Consider the following 18421-nt stretch of genomic DNA (forward strand, 5'->3'; position numbering starts at 1 on the left):
GCCTTGCTGCCCCCTTTCACTCAACCCCCCCCCCCCCGAATCTTTCCACCATCCCTAGGGATGGTGGTGGTACCACTGTCTTTGAGAATCTTGTGCACATAAGCAGCCTCTATTTTTGGAAAGGGCAAGAATGATCTGATCTATATATTATAGCCTTCCCATACTGAGTCTCTAAACAGAAATTGGGAACCTTTGCTTCTCCAAATGTTGTGGATTACAATTCCCATCATTATGATTAGCCATACTGGATAGGGATTCTGGGATTTGAAGCTATTGAAAACAAAGCTCTAATGTTTTATTTTGTTTTTTTCGGGGGGAACCCTTCCCTAGTGAACACTATTGCCTCCCCTGCCAAACTGCCAAGAGATGGCCTTACACTCTAAATCCCTTTACCATGGTATGGAAAAAAAATTCAGGAACATACGTGGTCACCTATTTTTGGTCAACTAAAGTTGCAGGAATGTTGATACCATGATGTCATTGAGGCCAAGATTGCAGCTTCTACCAGCCCTGATTATTCTGTGAAAAACATTGCAGTTGTTGTCCCTCTACAAAGACACGTTTGCTTGTGTTTCCCTTTAAACATGAAACAAACAATTGTGTCTATGTACTGTATAAATTTTCTGGGAACACAGTAATCATTTGGCTGTATGGGAATGATTTCGCTGTGGTTTTTATTGACATAGGAAGATTCTTTTGCAAGCCAGTTCCATGATACCTGTAAACTGGTATGGGATTCAATGTAGAGGAAATAGATCTATCCCTCTCTGGTATCTTCATCTTAAGATATTTAATTTGGGGAAAATATTAATTGTGGTCAGTAGGTCTTTGGAATATATGTGTTAAGGAACAGAATGCAAATTTAAGAATTATAAGTTCATTCTTTAGTTTTGTACAAAAGCAGACTGTACAGTAAATTCCAAATAATTACTATTTTTAAAAAATAACAATCATGGTGAATCATTGCAAAAAAAAAAGAAATAATATAGCTTGGTTTTTCTTCTAGCACACATAGAAGAAACATGCTTAATTTTGTGACAATTTTACTCAAATCTTTTTAGCAACATAAAGTGATTATGAAGATAACTGATTATGTTCTGCTAGAAACCTAATCAGTCTCATATTTTCAAGTCTGAATTATGGTTAATCAGCATTACCACTAAACATTGGGGGGCTGTGTTCTGCCTTGTAGGAGCTAGGCACGTGTTTATTTTTCTGTTTGCCTTTTTCCTTTTCTTGAGCTGTTGTTAAAATTACCTTCCAACCAGGAAAACCTCATTAGGGAAATTTCCTAGCCATATTTAGGACTGGTACAGATGGCCCTAAAGAGGGGGCATGATGCTGCTCCTTTGATCGCTGGATCAGGGCTGCAACAACCACATGCCATAGCCCTGATCTGGTATTGCAGCTCCTTTTGGGAGTGGAAAAAAGCCACCCTTTCCGCTGCGGTGGCACCTTTTTGGTGCTCTTGTGGTGTGTAGCTCATAAACGCCATGCCACTGGAGCGCCACAATACTGGTTGCCATCTGGTTGGGTGGGCAGCATGACGTCGGCTTGGAGGCAACATTGGGTGTGCGTCATCTAAATGCCACACTCCATGCCATCCCCAAGTTGTTGTATTATGTTGGTCTGTTTTGCCCCTAAATTTAGCTTTAAAGAAAGGAATTGTGGAGAAGACTCCAAATAGTACATCCAACCCCCCCTCCCCTGCCCCTTTTAATGGACTTGGTGGGACATCGGCAACTTTCTTTGACAGAATTAGGAGAAGTTAGCTCTGAATTGTAACAGCCACAAATTTGTTCTTTTTGCAGTTAGTAATGCAAGTGGGGTGTTTCTTTTTGGAAATGTGACAGATGAGTTACTCCACTTGGAATGAGAGATAACAAAGATATTCGGATGTACTATGCATTTTCTTTCCTGTGAGCAGCAGTCTTTGCTTGGCAGTTCTCAGCAAAGAACTAAAAACGGATGTGCCTCATGGCATCAAATGAGTGATTACAAACAAAGTTCTGGTGGAAGTGTATAGATGTAGGAATGAAAAACTCTTCATATATGAGGAAAGTTTACATGAAATAACAGGAAATAAAAGTACAGGAAACAAAACTTTAGATGAGCAACAGGAGAGGCATCTTTTGTGGAACTCCAGTTCCTGTAGGTATGGCCAGTGGCCAGGGATTATGGTAGCTGTAGTATGGAGGGCCACAGGGTTCTAGCTCTGCTTTAAAAGAACCCATTTTGAAATAAAAAAGCTAGAATTGAGAGATTGCTAGATTTTTAAATGTTTGGGAAAGTGACAGGGAGAGGTAAAGTTCAAATAATGAACTATTAACATGTGTTGAAATGCTTATGTCAAATGAATGTGTTCTCTATAGAAGGACTTTGGACTTTATTGCACTGGCCCAGGAACGGAATGGGCCCCAGAAAGCATCTTACTACACGTAGGAACTCCACAGCTGCCGCTGGGCGTTCCAATCGCGTCCCCGCTCCGTTCCAGGGGGCACGATTTGCGAGAACTGTTCCCAAGCGTTCTCACAAATCGCACCCCCAGGAACGGAGCAGGGACACAATTGGAATGCCCGGCGGCAGCTGCGGCGTTCCTCCGTGCAGTAAGACACGTTCTGGGGCCCAATCCGTCCCCAGAACGCCCCCTTTTTAGCACACAACTGGCCCGTTCCTGGGCCAGTGCGATAAACTTCTTTATGTACCCCAACCTCCTAAGGTGTATTTTTCCTCAACCCATCAATATATTATAAAGGAGGGAAAACAAGCTCCCTTCCCTTGAACACCACATAGAGTTTCAAAATGGCAGAGGTAACTGGGATATTCTGAGTTGTGGTTGAAACTTTCTTGAAACAAGTATTTTCCTACCTTCTAGCCACCTACCTAAGCAGATGTTATGAATCAAGCTTTTAAAACAAATACACGTACATGTAGAATTAATTCAAATTGTAAAAATGGTAGAAGAATGTGACATATACATGCACTTACAATGTCCATCTTGAAAGATGCCAGTCACTTTAGATTTTATTTCCCCCTAACCACTTATTTCCAAATGTTAGATCAAAATGCAGCTTTGTTGCATACCTTCCCAACATTTCACTGATGAAAACTGGGACATGTCTGTCCAAGTAACATCAGAGTGCAGTCAAGATGGTAAAAGATATCAGTGAGGGAGGGCACACAGGAGAGGCTGCAAAAGTTCATTTCTGCCTGAGGCCCTCCTCTCCTCTATTTCCCACTGTGATAATGGAATTTAAACTATTTCCCCTTTTGGTTTAACTTTGCAGCAGTTGAAGTAAACTGAGGACAAAGGGGGAAGTGGGAGCTGAAGAGAGAATCTGGGACATTTTAAAAGCAGCTGAAAAACTGGTATGACAGAGGATTACTTGGTACTGTCCCTGCCAGATCACAACAGTTGGAGGGTATGTTGTTGGTAGGATTGTCAGGTTAGAGATGCTATGTCATTGTCAACAAAATTGTAAAAGAAGCAAAATTTTGACTTCCGTTTCAAGGAATTGGACTCAGCTAACTAGTAGTGGTCTTTCTTTGAAGCTGCTTGGGTACCATTTCAATAAGGAATACGCTTTACTGCTGAGATTAAATGTGATGAAGGATGTGAGTATGTTATGCCTCTAAAACTCTTTTATTTAACAATATAGCTGAACATTGTGTTGTTGCTAAGTATTTTAATAGATGATGATGATGATGATGGTGATGATAATGTTTGAAAGAATAGAAGCATGACATCTGTACATGGAAATGTTTGCATGTGTTATATTTGTACAACTAGAGTTAGGGTCCTGGGAAATAAATTTTGGATTGAGACCCAGCAAGACCAGATCTATAACCGGTATAGCCAGAATTGTTTACAGTCAGGTTAGTTAGCTGAAATTAGAGCTGGGGATGGGGGGAGGAATTGCAAAAGATTTTTTAAAAATTACAACTCATAGGCAGCATGAAAGTTAATGGGAGCTGTACTCCAAAGAAGTAACTTTCCTAAGTTCCAACTGAAATGGATCCTTTTGGATATAACCACAAAGATCATTTGGGTTAAGTGCCTGTCATTTGGGTTGCTGCATCTCAGGACAGTGCTGTTCACTTTGCATGCTATGGCAAGAATGATAGACATCCTTTGTTGCTAGACTCTCCCTTAGCAATGTCTGGCGTTGTGAGGCAGGGGGGCTGTCCAGCAAGATGATGACAGACAGTGATTTCACATAACTTTTACCTCATTGGGGGTCTTAGGATGAGGAAAAAAAAAGTCCCAACTATGCTGCTGCAGACTCCATAGGTCAAACATTAGGCAGAATGGAATAAAGCCATTCATTCCACTTTTCATCAAAACTCTTTTAAAAAGAAAGATTTCCTGTTATCCCAGATCAGTGTGAGTGCTCTATGCCAGAAGACAGAGAGGGTAATCTGGATCTTCTATAAAAAGTACAAACTCGGAAAGTATTTCTTGACTCCACTACTCTGTCAAAAAGTACGGTTGTTATCAGTGCTGCAAGTGTATCATCTCTAGAGATATTCATTGGGATGTTGTACATTTTCATTTGTCTGCACCTAGAAAACTGCCCACAATGTATATATTGTTTAAAGTACTGACTTGCAACTTGCAGATGTGTAGTGAGATTGGGAGTGAGCCATGAACTACCTTGGCCAGTTCTGAAAATAATGACTTACCGGTTTCCCAGACTCACAAGAGTGGAGCCTTTGACTACATGAGGCAAGCAAATCAAATGGTGAGGCATCTCACAATGATGTGCTCCTTGGTTGGCTTGAAGAGTATGTGAATTATTTTCATCCATCTCCACAAACAAAGGTGGAATCTGATTGTCACTATTACAGTGAAAAATTACACCTATACTATTAAAACAAAAATGGTTCCTCTATATTTTGTGGATGGCATGTAAATTGGCATTCAGCCATCAGCTTCTTTAACTATGTAAGAGAAAGAACCCCTTTCCCCACAGTGTGATCTGTTAATGAAGTGATCAAAAATGGGGAATGCAAAATTTTATTTGGACAAACCAGGCACTCCTAATTCTGCTTCTTTTTTAAAATAATTCTGTTTCTTGCTTTTAAATAAAATTATTACAGGAATTAAGACAATTTAGAAATGAAATCATATTGATGTGAACAATGTTTATGGATCAAAATGATCATGATCTAGCTTATTCCAAAAATCTATAAAGAGACCATCACAACTGAATCTAATGCACCACTCCAGATATGTATTTTGATTTGTCAGGTCTCTGTACTCTTTCCCCCCTTTGCAGTCAAAGATTGCAAGTGCAGGAACATTGACCAAGGTATGCCAAGGGAGTATTATCTTGGTAGGTCACAAGTCATACAGACTTGCTCTAAATAAGGAGAGTTCTTTATAAATTGTTCTTATTTTTATTTGCCATTTAAATTTCATTATCATTGCTCTTCATCCTTGAGTAAGACTGGCATCTTAAATTCATTGAAGGTACAAAAAGGTATGTCATGAGAGGGCCGCTTTTGGTCAGGACATGGGAGAGAGCCTTCTCAGTGGCTGCTCCCAAATTGTGGACTTCTCTCCTGTGTGAGGTTTGGTTGGCTCCCTTCCTTCCTCTCCTTTCAGCACCAGGCAGAGACATTTTTATTTAGGGAGGCCTTTGATTTATAATTTATGTGACAAAAAAGTATTTTATTGGGTTGGTGTTTTTAATCTGCTCTTATCTTTTTTTTTACCTCTGTTTTAGTTGCATATTATATTGTTTTAATCTTGTGTTTTTTAAAAAACTAAACTGACATTTCATTGCTTTTTAAGCTATTGTATGATTTTTAAAAAAAAAAATACCATATTTTAAAAATCTTTGAAGGTACCTTGGATAAGGCGAAAAGCAGGGTTAAAATAAAATAAAAATAAATGCAGTCTCCATGGTGCATGACATCCATAATAAGGTCCTTGGCATATTGTCATTGGCGCATGCAAGATAATAGGAAGAAATACATTTGTTCAGATGTCATAATATCAGCTAAAAAAGAAATCTGGAGGCATGGCAAGAGACAGAATATGGCCTGTCATTATAAACTGGAAAAATCTATATTCCAAGCTGAAACTCAATATCGGTGATTCAGCTACAGTTACACTGGACCCACTTACCTCTACTCACTTAGGAAGAAGCTGTTTTGATTTCATTGGGTCTTACTTCTGAGTAGACATTCCTAGACTTGAACTGTTAATGTGTTAGTCAGAATCTTCTGTGGCTCAGATTTTCAGAATAGGTAGCTGTGCTACCCATTTTAGTGAGCGATTTACCTGCAGACTGAAAATTGCTTTGGAAAAGATGTTCCTGCAGACTCTAGAATGACTCTCCACTTCTCAACTTCCTACTGCCATCTAAGTATTAAAGACATAGGTGCAGCTATTGTCGACATAAGTCAATATACAATATTAGCATTCTTTTGTCCCCAGTTTAGCTGTGTAGATTAGTTTAATCTGCATGTTTTATTCATTGTTGCGTTTTTCTTGAAATGAGATATTGCAAGGGAAATAAAATGAAGAGATAACAAAATAGCAACAGTAGAATAATTATGTAGTTATTGCTGTTTTTCTTCTAAAAGCTTTATCTAGCAGACTTATCAGAATATCTTTAATGAAACTTCAATATCTTGATTAAATTGCTGCCATCCCTTGAAATAATTAGCATTCATATTGCCAAGAGAGTAACAGTTCGATTCAGTTCGGTGTTTTCTAAATGACTGGTGATTCAACCTGTGGTATTAAAGAAGAATGTATTGTGTATTCCAGCTATCTTTCTTGCCTTTCTCATAGAAATCAAGAAAACACCACCTAATACCCAGAATGCACATTCCAAGAAATATTTCAGAGTGAAAGGGTAATATTCTTTTAAAAGTGCTTCCAAAGATGAGTTTGGGTGGGAATGCTAACCCATTAAGCAAAATGTCCTCTGAGGGCTATGATGAATGAAAAAGTAAAATCCCCACACATCTGCATAATCAATTTTCCATTAGTGTGTGTTTTGATCCATTTTATTTGTTCCAACTTAATTATTTCATATCTTGTATATTTAAATGTATAACATGCAGTTGAGAAGGAAAATTAGCATTGGGAGCAAATAGGTGATTAGCATTTTCTTAATGTGGAAGTATATTTTAGAAAGCAACTTTTATCTTTCAGAATTAGATGAAGTCAGACTTGTCACATATACTAAGTGGGCAGTGTTTTATTTGGGAAAAATTCATGAGGTGAAGTAGTACAAAAATTCACCGTAGTATGTATGCCTGGTGCACCATTTATTCTCAGAGCAAACTCTGCCTAAATAGAACCACTGAGAAATAAGAGGGAGGCACCAGAATGCTGGGGAGGAAACAACCCACACACACCCCAATTCCTAATGAGATTTTTGAGCCTGCTCAGTACACAAGAATACTGAGGATCAGTTGGAAAAGAGGATCAGGAGAGGATGGAGTTAGTACAGTGTCCTCTGAGAGCTTTTTGTAGTGCTCTGGAAGTGGATATGGCTAGTTGGCTGGCAATAACTCTTGCAGGAACATGGATATTAGGAAGATATTAACCCGTTTAATTAACATAACATGAGAAAGGCTGATGCTAGATTAGACTGAAGGCCTTTGTAGTTCAACATTTTGTCCCACTGTTAACCTAAACAGAAACATACATTGTTGCAGTCAGTTTTACATTTCTGCTACCTGTTATTGCTTACATACCGTTACATATTATTTGTGTTACCTGCATGTTGGCCAGACTAATTAGGACTGATGAGAACTGGAGTCTAATAACATTTGGAGGACCACAGCTTCCCCAGTTCACATTGGAGTTTATTACACGGAGGTCCTTCTGTGTGCTAAATGTCACGCAAGCCCCCCCCCAAAGTCATGCAAGCGCCATGAGTGTGACCCCATGGCACGATGGAAGTGGAATCGCGGCTCCTGATCCATTTCCATCATGCACTCGTTACCGGGGGAGCCTCCTGGAGCGCTTTTCTTATTAACAATTTATTCCACTTCCATAGCGCCATGGGGGATCACACCCATAGCGCTTGCGTGACATTTAGCACACAGAAGGACCTCCGTGTGATAAACCCCATTGTCATGCAGGGAGAGAATAACCTTTTAATGATAGCCATAGTGAAGCTTCCTTGCCTGCCTCCTGCCTTCCTCATCTTCCAATTTTGCATGTGAGGCCTGAGTGCTTTTAGTAAGTGAGCATCCAGTAGCCAAATTTAGGAATTTCATGTGCCTTGTAACCATTTGATATGTACGAAGAATAGAAATGTAACTTAGCTGTCAGCGTGGAACTGTTTCTAGCCTGCTACAGAGGAACTTCCCCTTATAGCTGAAAAAATTACTCCAGTTGAGCACTATCCAACCATTGTAGTTCTAGCACCTTAGACACTTCCTATCATCTCAGCTGTAACTCAGTGCAGTTGATTCTCCTAGGCAGTTTCTGCTGATCTCCTTGACCCCTGTACTGTACTTCTTTCCCACATGCTCCTTCTTTCCCATTCTGCAGCTGTTTCCCTGTCATTTTGGCCATCTAGTAATTTTCCTTCTGTCCACTTAGCCTCTTCCTGCCCAGCATACATTTCAACTGCTTGGCCTTGGCCACATGAAAAGTTTCTCTCATGGTCATGTCTATGGCCATGTTTTTTTTTTAAACAAACCCTGATGTTGCCATCATTTATTTATTTTTTCTATGTTAGTTGGTAACTAGGTATCCTTGAGGTGACCTGCCATATTCTCTCCTTCGTTCTTTGTATTTTGACTGTTCTCTATAGTTAAAGATAAAAGGATTAATCTTAAAAGAGAGGGAGGGAGGAGGGAGCGAGATTATCATTATCACATTAACTTCACAGATGGTGGAAACATCCCATTTGGTAAACAACAGAACTCTTGTTAATCCTGTCTCTCTGTCTTCCTCCCTGCTTAAAGAGTTCCCAAAGAAACTACTATTGATCTGTTGGGATAGTTAGCTCAAGAACTGTAATTGTGAAGGGTAATTGACCTGTTTTTATTAAGCCTTCCCAGTCTGTGATGTCAGGCAGTGGCCATAGAATGCTTTGTTCCAAAGGGAGACTATGTGAGATGTCTGTGCCACTGTAAACAATGAATACGTATTGTAGTCTTTGTTGTTTTTCCCCTGGTACAGAGAATGTAAGCACTAATATCAGGGACCAGATCTTTCAAAAGCTCCTTCTGGGCTCAGAATAAGAAATACAGGTGATAATCACCTTTCAGATAACATTGTCTTTGGTTGGTCATGTGCAAAATGCAGCACAGGTGGATAGCTAATTCAAAGCAAACAACGGCTGTGCCAAGTTATAAGGGCTCAACAACACAACCCAAAATACACAGTGAACAGCATCAGTGTTACATATTTCCAGAGCTTGGAAGTGTTACTTGAAAAAAGTTGCCATATTAGCGTGGCTTTATTTTTAACTGGTGTGTGTGTGCATGCAGGCCTTTATGTAATCTGTTCTTATGGCAGCCCCATAATTTGATTGAGTTTTCTGAAGCAAGGAACACTCAGAGGTGGTTTTGCCAGTTCCTTCCTCTGAAATATAGCCTACTTCACCTGGTATTCATTGGCAGTCTCCCATCCAAGTACTAATCAGGGTTTGATCCTGCTTAATTTCCAAGATCAGGTGGGATCTGGTGCCTTTAAAGTGTTTCGGGTCTGCACTCATTTCTAAAAAATAACACATTATGTTGCTCAGCATAATGGTGTATTGTTGTTGTGTACCTTCAGATCATTTCTGATGTATAGTGAACCTAAGGCAAACCTATCATGGGGTTTCTTGGTAAGGTTTGTTCAAAGGTGGTTTTCCATTGCCTTCCCTTGAGGCTAAGGGCATGTGACTTGCCCAAGGTCACCCAGTTGGTTTCATAGTTGAGTGGGGAATTGTGTGATACTAACTTTTGTTTTTTACGATTACAGTAGGGAGATGGGATTGTCCCTCTTCCAGTTCCCTCAGAAACCATTGTTCGGCATGGGGAGGTTCACTGGTGGATTTAGACTAGTATATTTTGTAGGTTTCATTATAATGGAAGCTTGCCTGGTTGTTTCTCTTATCAGGTGGCGATTCTCCTGTAGTAGGCAGAGGACTTCTGGAGCCTCCTGCATGCTCTGACAGATGCTCTCTTAAACAAATAGGAAAAAGGCAACTCAACTCCTTTAGTGGGAGGATGATCCCATTATCATCCAGGATGTCCTCTGCTCCACAAGTTCCAGGGTCTGAATCTGTCTTTCTATTTTGTCTTGTTTGATTGACAATGTCTGGCTCTTGTCTTAGTTAAGGCCAATAGAAAAGTTGCAGCTCTTCAAAATGTTGCTTAATAGAGTCATTATTGTAAAGTAAAAATTTAATCTTTCAACTTGTTGGCCAGAAATCTTTCACTTCTAGGGGTCTCAAAAGGAATATATTCCTAATTTCAGATGACAGGGAACAGCTGAATAAATAGTGGGGAAGATCTTTGATTTCATTTTGACCACAGTGACAGGGACTAAGTTGGTTTGATATTTTGGCAAATCTGCCCTCTACTACTGTTGAAGGTATTAGTTGAAATCTGGCTAGTGTATATTCCCTCCTTAAGCAACATTTGTCAATTTTAAGCAAATAGTCTTCTGGGCCATGGGTTTTTGTTTTTTTTTAAATTAACTATAGCATGATGCAATCTTGATGGTGCCCAGTGCCATGTAATCATCTTGCAGACATGTCAAGCACCTGGAATTTAAATTCCTTGTTTGGCTTTATCTTTTTAGTGAAAGAATATATCTGAGAACCCAAATTTGGTAAGAAGGTGGGGTATGTTATGCAACCATATTATGTCTCTTAAGGGGGAAGTGGTCAGTTGTTCATTGGAACATAGTTTTACAAGTCGGCTTTCAGAGAGATCCTTCAATCTTGACCAAAAGTTGAAAATATGAACAAATGATTGAAGATCAAGAATGAGAACCCATCTTCATCCTTAGGAACTGTGTTGGAGTTGACCTCTGAGCCCCCTGGATAGTTCTTAAGAAATTGTTCTGTAAAGATTCCAGATCATAAGCCTTCTGGAATCCCTATATTTGTGCTCCAAATAGTACTTGTGGTTGCAATTTTTTCTTAATGAGTTTCAAAATTAGCAGGACCTATCTTCCAGTTGAGGTGTACCAAAATTTAAGAATGGTTCCAATAAGCGGTTCCGACTTCATTTTGGAGGCATTGATTTAAGGATGCCAGGAGCTGGAAGCAGCAAACAATATTACTAAATAACAGTAGAATTTAACTTGTTCTATTTGATTTTTTCCAATATGCCAAATATGCTTCTTGATTCATTCTTTGACTATGACTACTTTGGTTTTCTCATGGTGGATGGATAATTTATTATATTGGCAATAGAAATTCAGGTTAGCTAGAAGTCTTCTAAGACCAGATTGGTACAGGAAAGAACAATATTATCTGCATACATCCTTTATAGTCGGCAGAAGCCATCTGGAGGATCAAAGCCTCCTGTTTTCTCTGACAGACACTCTCTTGATCAATAGGTAAAAGGCAACTCAATTCCTTTAGTGAGAGGATGATCCCATTATCCTACAGGATGTACTCTATTCACTGCAGAGGATGATTAGCTCATGGCCAGTGCCAGTGTTCTTATTTGTTCAGTCAGCAGTTTCATGTAGTATCCCTCTACGCCAGGGGTAGGCAACCTTTTTGAGCTGGGGGCCGGGTTGCTGTCCCTCAGACAACTGGAGGGCCAAAGCCAAAAAATAAATAATTAATTTTTAAAAAAAAAAAAATTAAATATATAAATAAACCAGGACAAATGTAGGACAAAATTTTCAAATGGAAGACACTTTTTTTAAAAAAAATGGAGGACACGAAAAAATTTGCTGAGTTTTAAAAAAATGTTAATATAAATGCATGTTTCTGAGGCTTCTATAGACAGTTGCCCCCCAAAGGCCCCGGCAGTAATTGGCGGCAGGACCGGGCTGGGGCCGGTCCCAAGGCCTCGCCAGGCCGCATCCGGCCCGCGGGCCGCAGGTTGCCTACCCCTGCTCTACGCTTAGCTATAATGCCCTGTATTGCCTTTTCATCATGTCCAAAGGCATGATTTGGGTTCTTTTTGCCCTCTACTTGAGTTTGCTGGATAATTGGGGATGATTTCTCCATATTTCAAAACATGATGGCCTTTACAGAAGGATGGGGTCAGAGTAGTTTATTAGAATAGTGGAGGCGATTCTTTTCTTTCATTCTTAAGGAAGCTAAACCCCTACAGTTGGGAGGGAAACGGCAGGTGTAGGAATCTTCTCCTCTTTTAAATTAAAGCAATGGCAGCCAGAACGAGAGCACACAATCCTCCCCACACACTTCGGTCCTCTGGGAAGAATGTGCTATAACCTAAGAAGACCAGACTCTCTGTGGTGACCCAGAGGACCTTTTCATCAGCCGCCCCCAGGCTCTGGAACGACCTGCTGGTCAAGATCTGAAATCTTGGAAGACTTTTAAAAGGCAGGCAGTGGCAGCCAAAACAAGAGCGCACAATGTTCTGGCTGCAATGGCATACAGAATAAGAGCACACAATCCTCCCCGCACACTTCGGTCCTCTGGGAAGACTGTGCTACAACCTAAGAAGACCAGACTCTCTGCAGTGACCCAGAGGACCTTTTCATCAGCCGCCCCCAGGCTCTGGAAAGACCTGCCGGTTGAGATCCGAAATATTACCATCTTGGAAGCCTTTTAAAAGGCTATTAAGATGGATCTGTTCTGGCAGACCTTTCCAGACTAGCTTAGATCCATTAGACTTGCCCCCCCCCCCATTTGATACTGATATCAAAATTGATTGATACCATTGCCCCCATCTCCCCCTCCTCTAGAGGAAGACTCATTTCTAGCACTGATCTGCCCAAAATTTTAGTATATTCATATTGGACAGTTTTAAATTTTTTGATGTTTAATCTTTTTTTAGGGGGTGATCACTGTTTTTATGCTTAGGGGGAGGGGTCAGGTTTGGGGGCTTCTAATTGTAATTTTTAATTTGATGTTTTATTTATACTGTTGGAATCCACTTTGATTCCTTTGTGAAAAAGCAAAATACAAATAATAATAATAATAATAATAATAATTATTATTATTATTATTATTATTATTATTTGGCTACCATCAGGTTTCCTCTTAGCTTTCTCCTGCAATCCACTAGAAGTGGGGAAACATGGTGGCAGAAGAATGTTTCTCTTGTAGCAAGCTTCATTCACTCAGAGATAGATACTGTATATACTCGTCTATGGCGGGTTACAAACCGCCACTTGGGACGTCCTTAAAAAAGGGGCGTCTCTTCCAGACGCCCCTACTCCTGTTACGGACTCTGTCCGTAACAAATGGTGGCATCCGTTCCACATGGCGGCCGCCATCTTGATGTAACGGACGTTGTGCGTCCGCACGGTGCTAATGACGTTGCGAGTGCGCCATTGGTGCCTCGCAGCGTCATTGGCGCACCGCCAGAAGAAGCTCCATTTTGGAGCTTCTTTTTTGCTCCGTAAGGGAGCTGCGCGGTTTGGCTGCGGCGGCTCCCTTGCGGAGCAAACAGCAGCGCCGGGAGAACGCCGCAAAGCGGCGGTTTGTAACACCTCCATAAGTCTAAAAATTTATGCCCAAAAATTGATCCAAAATCCAAGGTTGACTTATTTACAGGTCACTATGAAATTGTAATAGCAGCTCTTTCAGAGTTCCCCATGCACTGCCCGAGGAGTTTAGCAAGAAAGAGCCAAGCAGAATGAGTCCTAGGTGATGGATTGATACTGCTGTTTAAGAGTCCCTTCTCCCACCCCCAAGTCTGGCTGAAACAAAAACTGAAATGAAGCAGAAAGCCTCAGTGAGAGTCTCTCTTACCATACGCACACATACACACACTGAAGGAGCCACCAGGTTTTACCCTCGACCTATCCACAGGTCATGGCATAATCTATAATTTTGGCCACAAAACCAGGTTGACTTATAGATGAGTATATATGGTGACTGATTTTCCTCCCACTTTTCTGAGGAATGACTGAAATGCCCCAGTGAATGTCTCCAGCTAGAAATTATGGCTGTTTAATTTCATCCCTAAATTTCAGTTATTGAGGTTTCTTGACATTCCATTTGGCATATCTGAGAAGCCCTAACTTAGTGGCACATCTTACACTTTATATGTATAGAGTTTGAGGGTCTGGATCTGTCTTTGCTGGCTAAAAGAATCTCAGATGGCAGGGCTGGGAAAGTGCATCCTGAGCCCCCAATAGGCTGATGGCTTGGATATACAGTCATCCTGATTCATGAGGGATCCGATCCAGACCCCCCCCCCCCGCCTGTGAATCTGAAAACTCACCAGTATTGGGGTTCCATGTAGTTCAATGGCCACACACGCCATTTTGTTCCCTCCTTGCTCGCCATCTGCAAAGAGCGAGGTCACAGATCCCAACGCTGCAGAAAAGGAGGAACGACTGTACTCCTGATTTCAGTCCTGAATGTGGATGCCCAAGTTTCAGCAGGGCCAAGGCGTGCATTTTCACAGTTAAAACTAGTTTTAACTAGTTCACCAGATGTACCTGTTCTTGGAGATGCTTGATCTAGCCACAGTGATGTGTGATTTGATTACAACCTGTATGGATTACTGTAACACATGCTACATGGGTCTACCTTTAGAAAGTGTTTGGAAACTCCCAACAGATTCAAAATACTGTAGCTAGACTGTTGGTCAGGGTGGAGTACAGGGAACCCATTGCAATAGCTTCACTTCCAGGCACAATTCAATGTGTCATGACCATAAAACTTGGGTCCAGACCATCTGCAAGACTGTACCACCCCATATAAACCTGTTTGAATTTTGAGATCTTTGGATGAATCTTTCTCTCAATCCCACTAACTTCACAGAAACAGAAAGCCATCTCAATGTGGAACTCCCTTGTACAGAATCATGAAGCTCACATAGCAAGACTTCAAATGACTTCAGCAAATGACTTCAGGTGTTATATGGAGCAAGAGTTCGCTGAGACACACAGGCCTTTAAAGATGAAATCATAGCTCTTTTGTTTCCAGAATAGCAGTCAATGAAATACTAGCAAAATTGGTGCAATGTATTCACTGCAGTAAACATCAAAAATAACTTTTCAAAGTTCTGGTTATGACCCTCACTGCTGAACATAGTGCAGCAACCATATATGACTGCCTACTGAGCGTTGAATAATCTTCCTAAAATTTGTTATAGTCATAGACAGGGAAGAAGTCCCAATGGGTCCGATTTGCAAGAAGAATGCAGGATATAATTTAAACAAACAAGAAAACAAACATTATTTACACGGCTGATGGCTGTTTTGTTTGAATTGGCTGTATTTGGCGCTCCCACTGCAGCCCCAGGGCACTCTAGCGGCATGCAGAGTATAAACGTCATGCCCCTGGAGCGTCTTGAAGTGGCTCCTGTGTAATTGGCCAGGGCGTCTTCCGGATGTGTTGGGGGCATGCAGTGTATAAATGCCATGTTCCAAGCCACCTAAAAGGTGGCTTTACCGGGCCATGTGTTTTGGCCCAGAGAAGGCTAAACGTCTCACAAAGCTAAAATTCACAGAATGCCCTAGCATTAAGCCAGGGCAGTTAAAGTGGTCTCAAACTGGATTATATCTGCAGTGTAAATAATAATAATAATAATAATAATAAAACTTTAATTTATATCCTGCTTTTTGTTACCACAATCAAAGTGGCGTACAACCTTTAAAAAATACAATATATACAATTCCCCCTCCCTTAAAAAAGGTTAAACAATTATATCCATTAAAATTACAAACGATAAAATCTAAAAACAATAATATTATAATAAAATAAAGTTTTGTGTGTTTTGGACATATGACTGTGTCATGTTGCTGTGTGGCTTGTGTTGCTTTGTAGTCATAAATGGTGTTGGTTTTCCCTTCCTGGAAAGTATAAATGGACCCATGGTTCTTTGGAAACACAGAGCTCAGTCCTGTGACTTTGCATTCATGATGGTTAGGAAAATTGATTACCTTGTTAGAGGTGCATTCTGGTTTAGAAGAGAAGGTCTATTGTAAGCAGAACAGGAGCCTTTGAACGTATGACTTGTAAAGGAGAGAATGAAAGAAGGCTGTTGTTCCACATGCATTGCAAAGGAACAGCTACAATTCCATGTGTGTATGGGAATAGTATGATTTACTTAAGCATTGACATATGATTGAGCACGTGATTCATTGTTTGGAATTGGCAGCTGGATCTAGGCTAGAGTAGACTGGACACCTCTCAGAAAAGGAGGGAGACATTGCAGAATGAGGCCTTTCATGTGATTTGCTGTTAATGCAGCATGCCTAGTTTGCACATTCTTTCCCTAGTTGGCTATGATGTTGAAGTCACTTCCTCATGAGTTCAATGCATTAATTGAATGCATGATTTTCATGGCTTTCATAGGAATTAATTTCAGGTTTTCCTACTACTATCCAAAGTGTTATCCAATGTAACACACTCAACTATCATTGATTTGAAAGACTCTCTATTGATTTATTAGATTCTCTAGAGAATCTGACCTTATTCTAGAGTCTAGAAATGGAAGTTTCTAGACAATCTTTGCCTTATGGTGTTTCACTTTTCTAACTGAACTTCACTTTCTGTGGATTTCACACTAACTGTAGTGTTTACCTGACATTCTCTTCATCCATTGTGCTTTGAAGAACTGCTAAGGTGGTGAGATACCACAGGAAAAGAGATTCCACTTTAACATTATGGAGAACTTCCTGACAGTAAGAGCTGTTTGACAGTGGAATGGGCTGCCTCAGAGTGTGGTTTTTAAAAAGAGGCTGGACAGCCACCTGATGGGGTGCTTTGATTGAGAGTTCCTGCATGGCAGGATGTTAGACTGGATGGCCCTTGAGGTCTCTTCCAACTCTATGATTCTGTGATTCTTATAAACATATTTGAGGCTGTGTGATAATCTGTGCAAACTCCAATCATAGACTTGGCTTGGTAACTGTCCCTAATAGTAAGTAGAATATACTTTTGAAAGAAACAATTAAGTGAATGGTTTTTCCTGTCTGCATCAATCCAGAACATTGCCAGCCAAGTGGGGATGTACTTGCATATATATTGCCAGAGTGCTAGTTGATAGAAACAAAGAAAGCATCAGATAACCAGACAGGCATGATTTCAGCTGAGGCTGTAATGGTAAATGGCGAGAGCTTATGTTAAATGTTTCTCTTTTACAAGTTACAATCATCTAGCTCTGACCACGTCTTAAGGATATTGATGGATAGCAACCCATACTACAGAAACTTGACCAGAATTAATCCAGTTTTCAGATCCCCTTAAGCTCAGTAACTGCCGTTTGCAGTAAACATGGACGTATGTATGACTTAAGTGTTATTTGAACATAGAGGTTACCACATTAGTCAGAATAGATTTAAACACTTTCTGTTTCATTGGGGAGAGCCCATAGCTTAGTGATATACCTGTACTACCTACTTTTTGTCTTCAAGGTCCAAGATTGAATCCTTTGCATCTCCAGGTAAAACTAGATAGAGCTCCTACTTGAAACTCTGGAGAGATGGTGTCACTCAGTGTAGAGACACCAGTAAGTGAGATCATCCAGTGCCTGGCCTTACTATAATTTTTTAATGAATAAAAAAAATGATATGTGGCAAGTGAACTTTTATGTATGTTCCATTGATTTAGACCAGAGTACTTTTCAATATTTACATCAAGGGAAACTCAATGAGAAGACGAAAGTTCCTATATACTCATATAGGACAGTGATTGTAGGGCTAGACTTGGTCAAGAAAAGCATATAATCAAAGTTCGCATTGCTGTCTTTATAGGTAAAGCTTCTCTGAATTGGGGTCTCCAATATTAAAACTAATACTTTAGTAATCTTGTTCAAAAGAAATAAAATTACAAATGAAAGTAACACTGTACAGCAGGGTTAAAAAAATAAATTGAATTTAAAAAAAATTGATTTTGTATAAACAAAACATCAATCACCAAATATGTATTTACTTGCTTATTTGTTTGTTTATTTATATATTGGCAGGTGGTACAAGACCGTCTATCACTCCATCAGGATCCCCTTTGGTTGTGAATAGTGGGGAAGAATTAAATCTGGTTTGTAATTATGATGGCCCTGTGACCTGGCATTTCCAGAATGCGGACCCATCAGCAAAGCCCAAACATTTAAAAGATAAAAAAATTCACATAGCTAAAGCTGGACCCAGAGACACAGGGATGTATATATGCAAAAACAGAGAAAACTTGAATGACTCCATTTACATCTTTGTTAAAGGTAAGAAGCCGCTAGCATTTTCTTTCCCTCCAAAGTCTCTTCTTTTATGCATATCTAGCTCTCTGTATCAATAGTACCAGTGTTATTTACAGTCACAGGCTGTTATATATAATTGCATCTG

At 40.1% G+C, this 18421-nt stretch overlaps 1 protein-coding gene across 1 annotated transcript in view; it reads left to right on the forward strand.

Moving 5' to 3' along the window:
• KIT (KIT proto-oncogene, receptor tyrosine kinase) overlaps positions 1 to 18421 on the forward strand; it is a 105255-nt gene that overhangs the window by 23349 nt on the left and 63485 nt on the right. The window contains exon 2 of the mRNA XM_089527220.1: positions 18052 to 18300. Coding sequence (XP_089383346.1) covers positions 18052 to 18300 — 249 coding nt within the window. The remainder of the gene's footprint in view (positions 1 to 18051; positions 18301 to 18421) is intronic.

This window comes from Sceloporus occidentalis, unplaced genomic scaffold (assembly GCF_023333645.1).
Source record: "Sceloporus occidentalis isolate IW3139 unplaced genomic scaffold, rSceOcc1.0.p SCAF_5, whole genome shotgun sequence".
Classification (NCBI taxonomy): domain Eukaryota; kingdom Metazoa; phylum Chordata; class Lepidosauria; order Squamata; family Phrynosomatidae; genus Sceloporus; species Sceloporus occidentalis.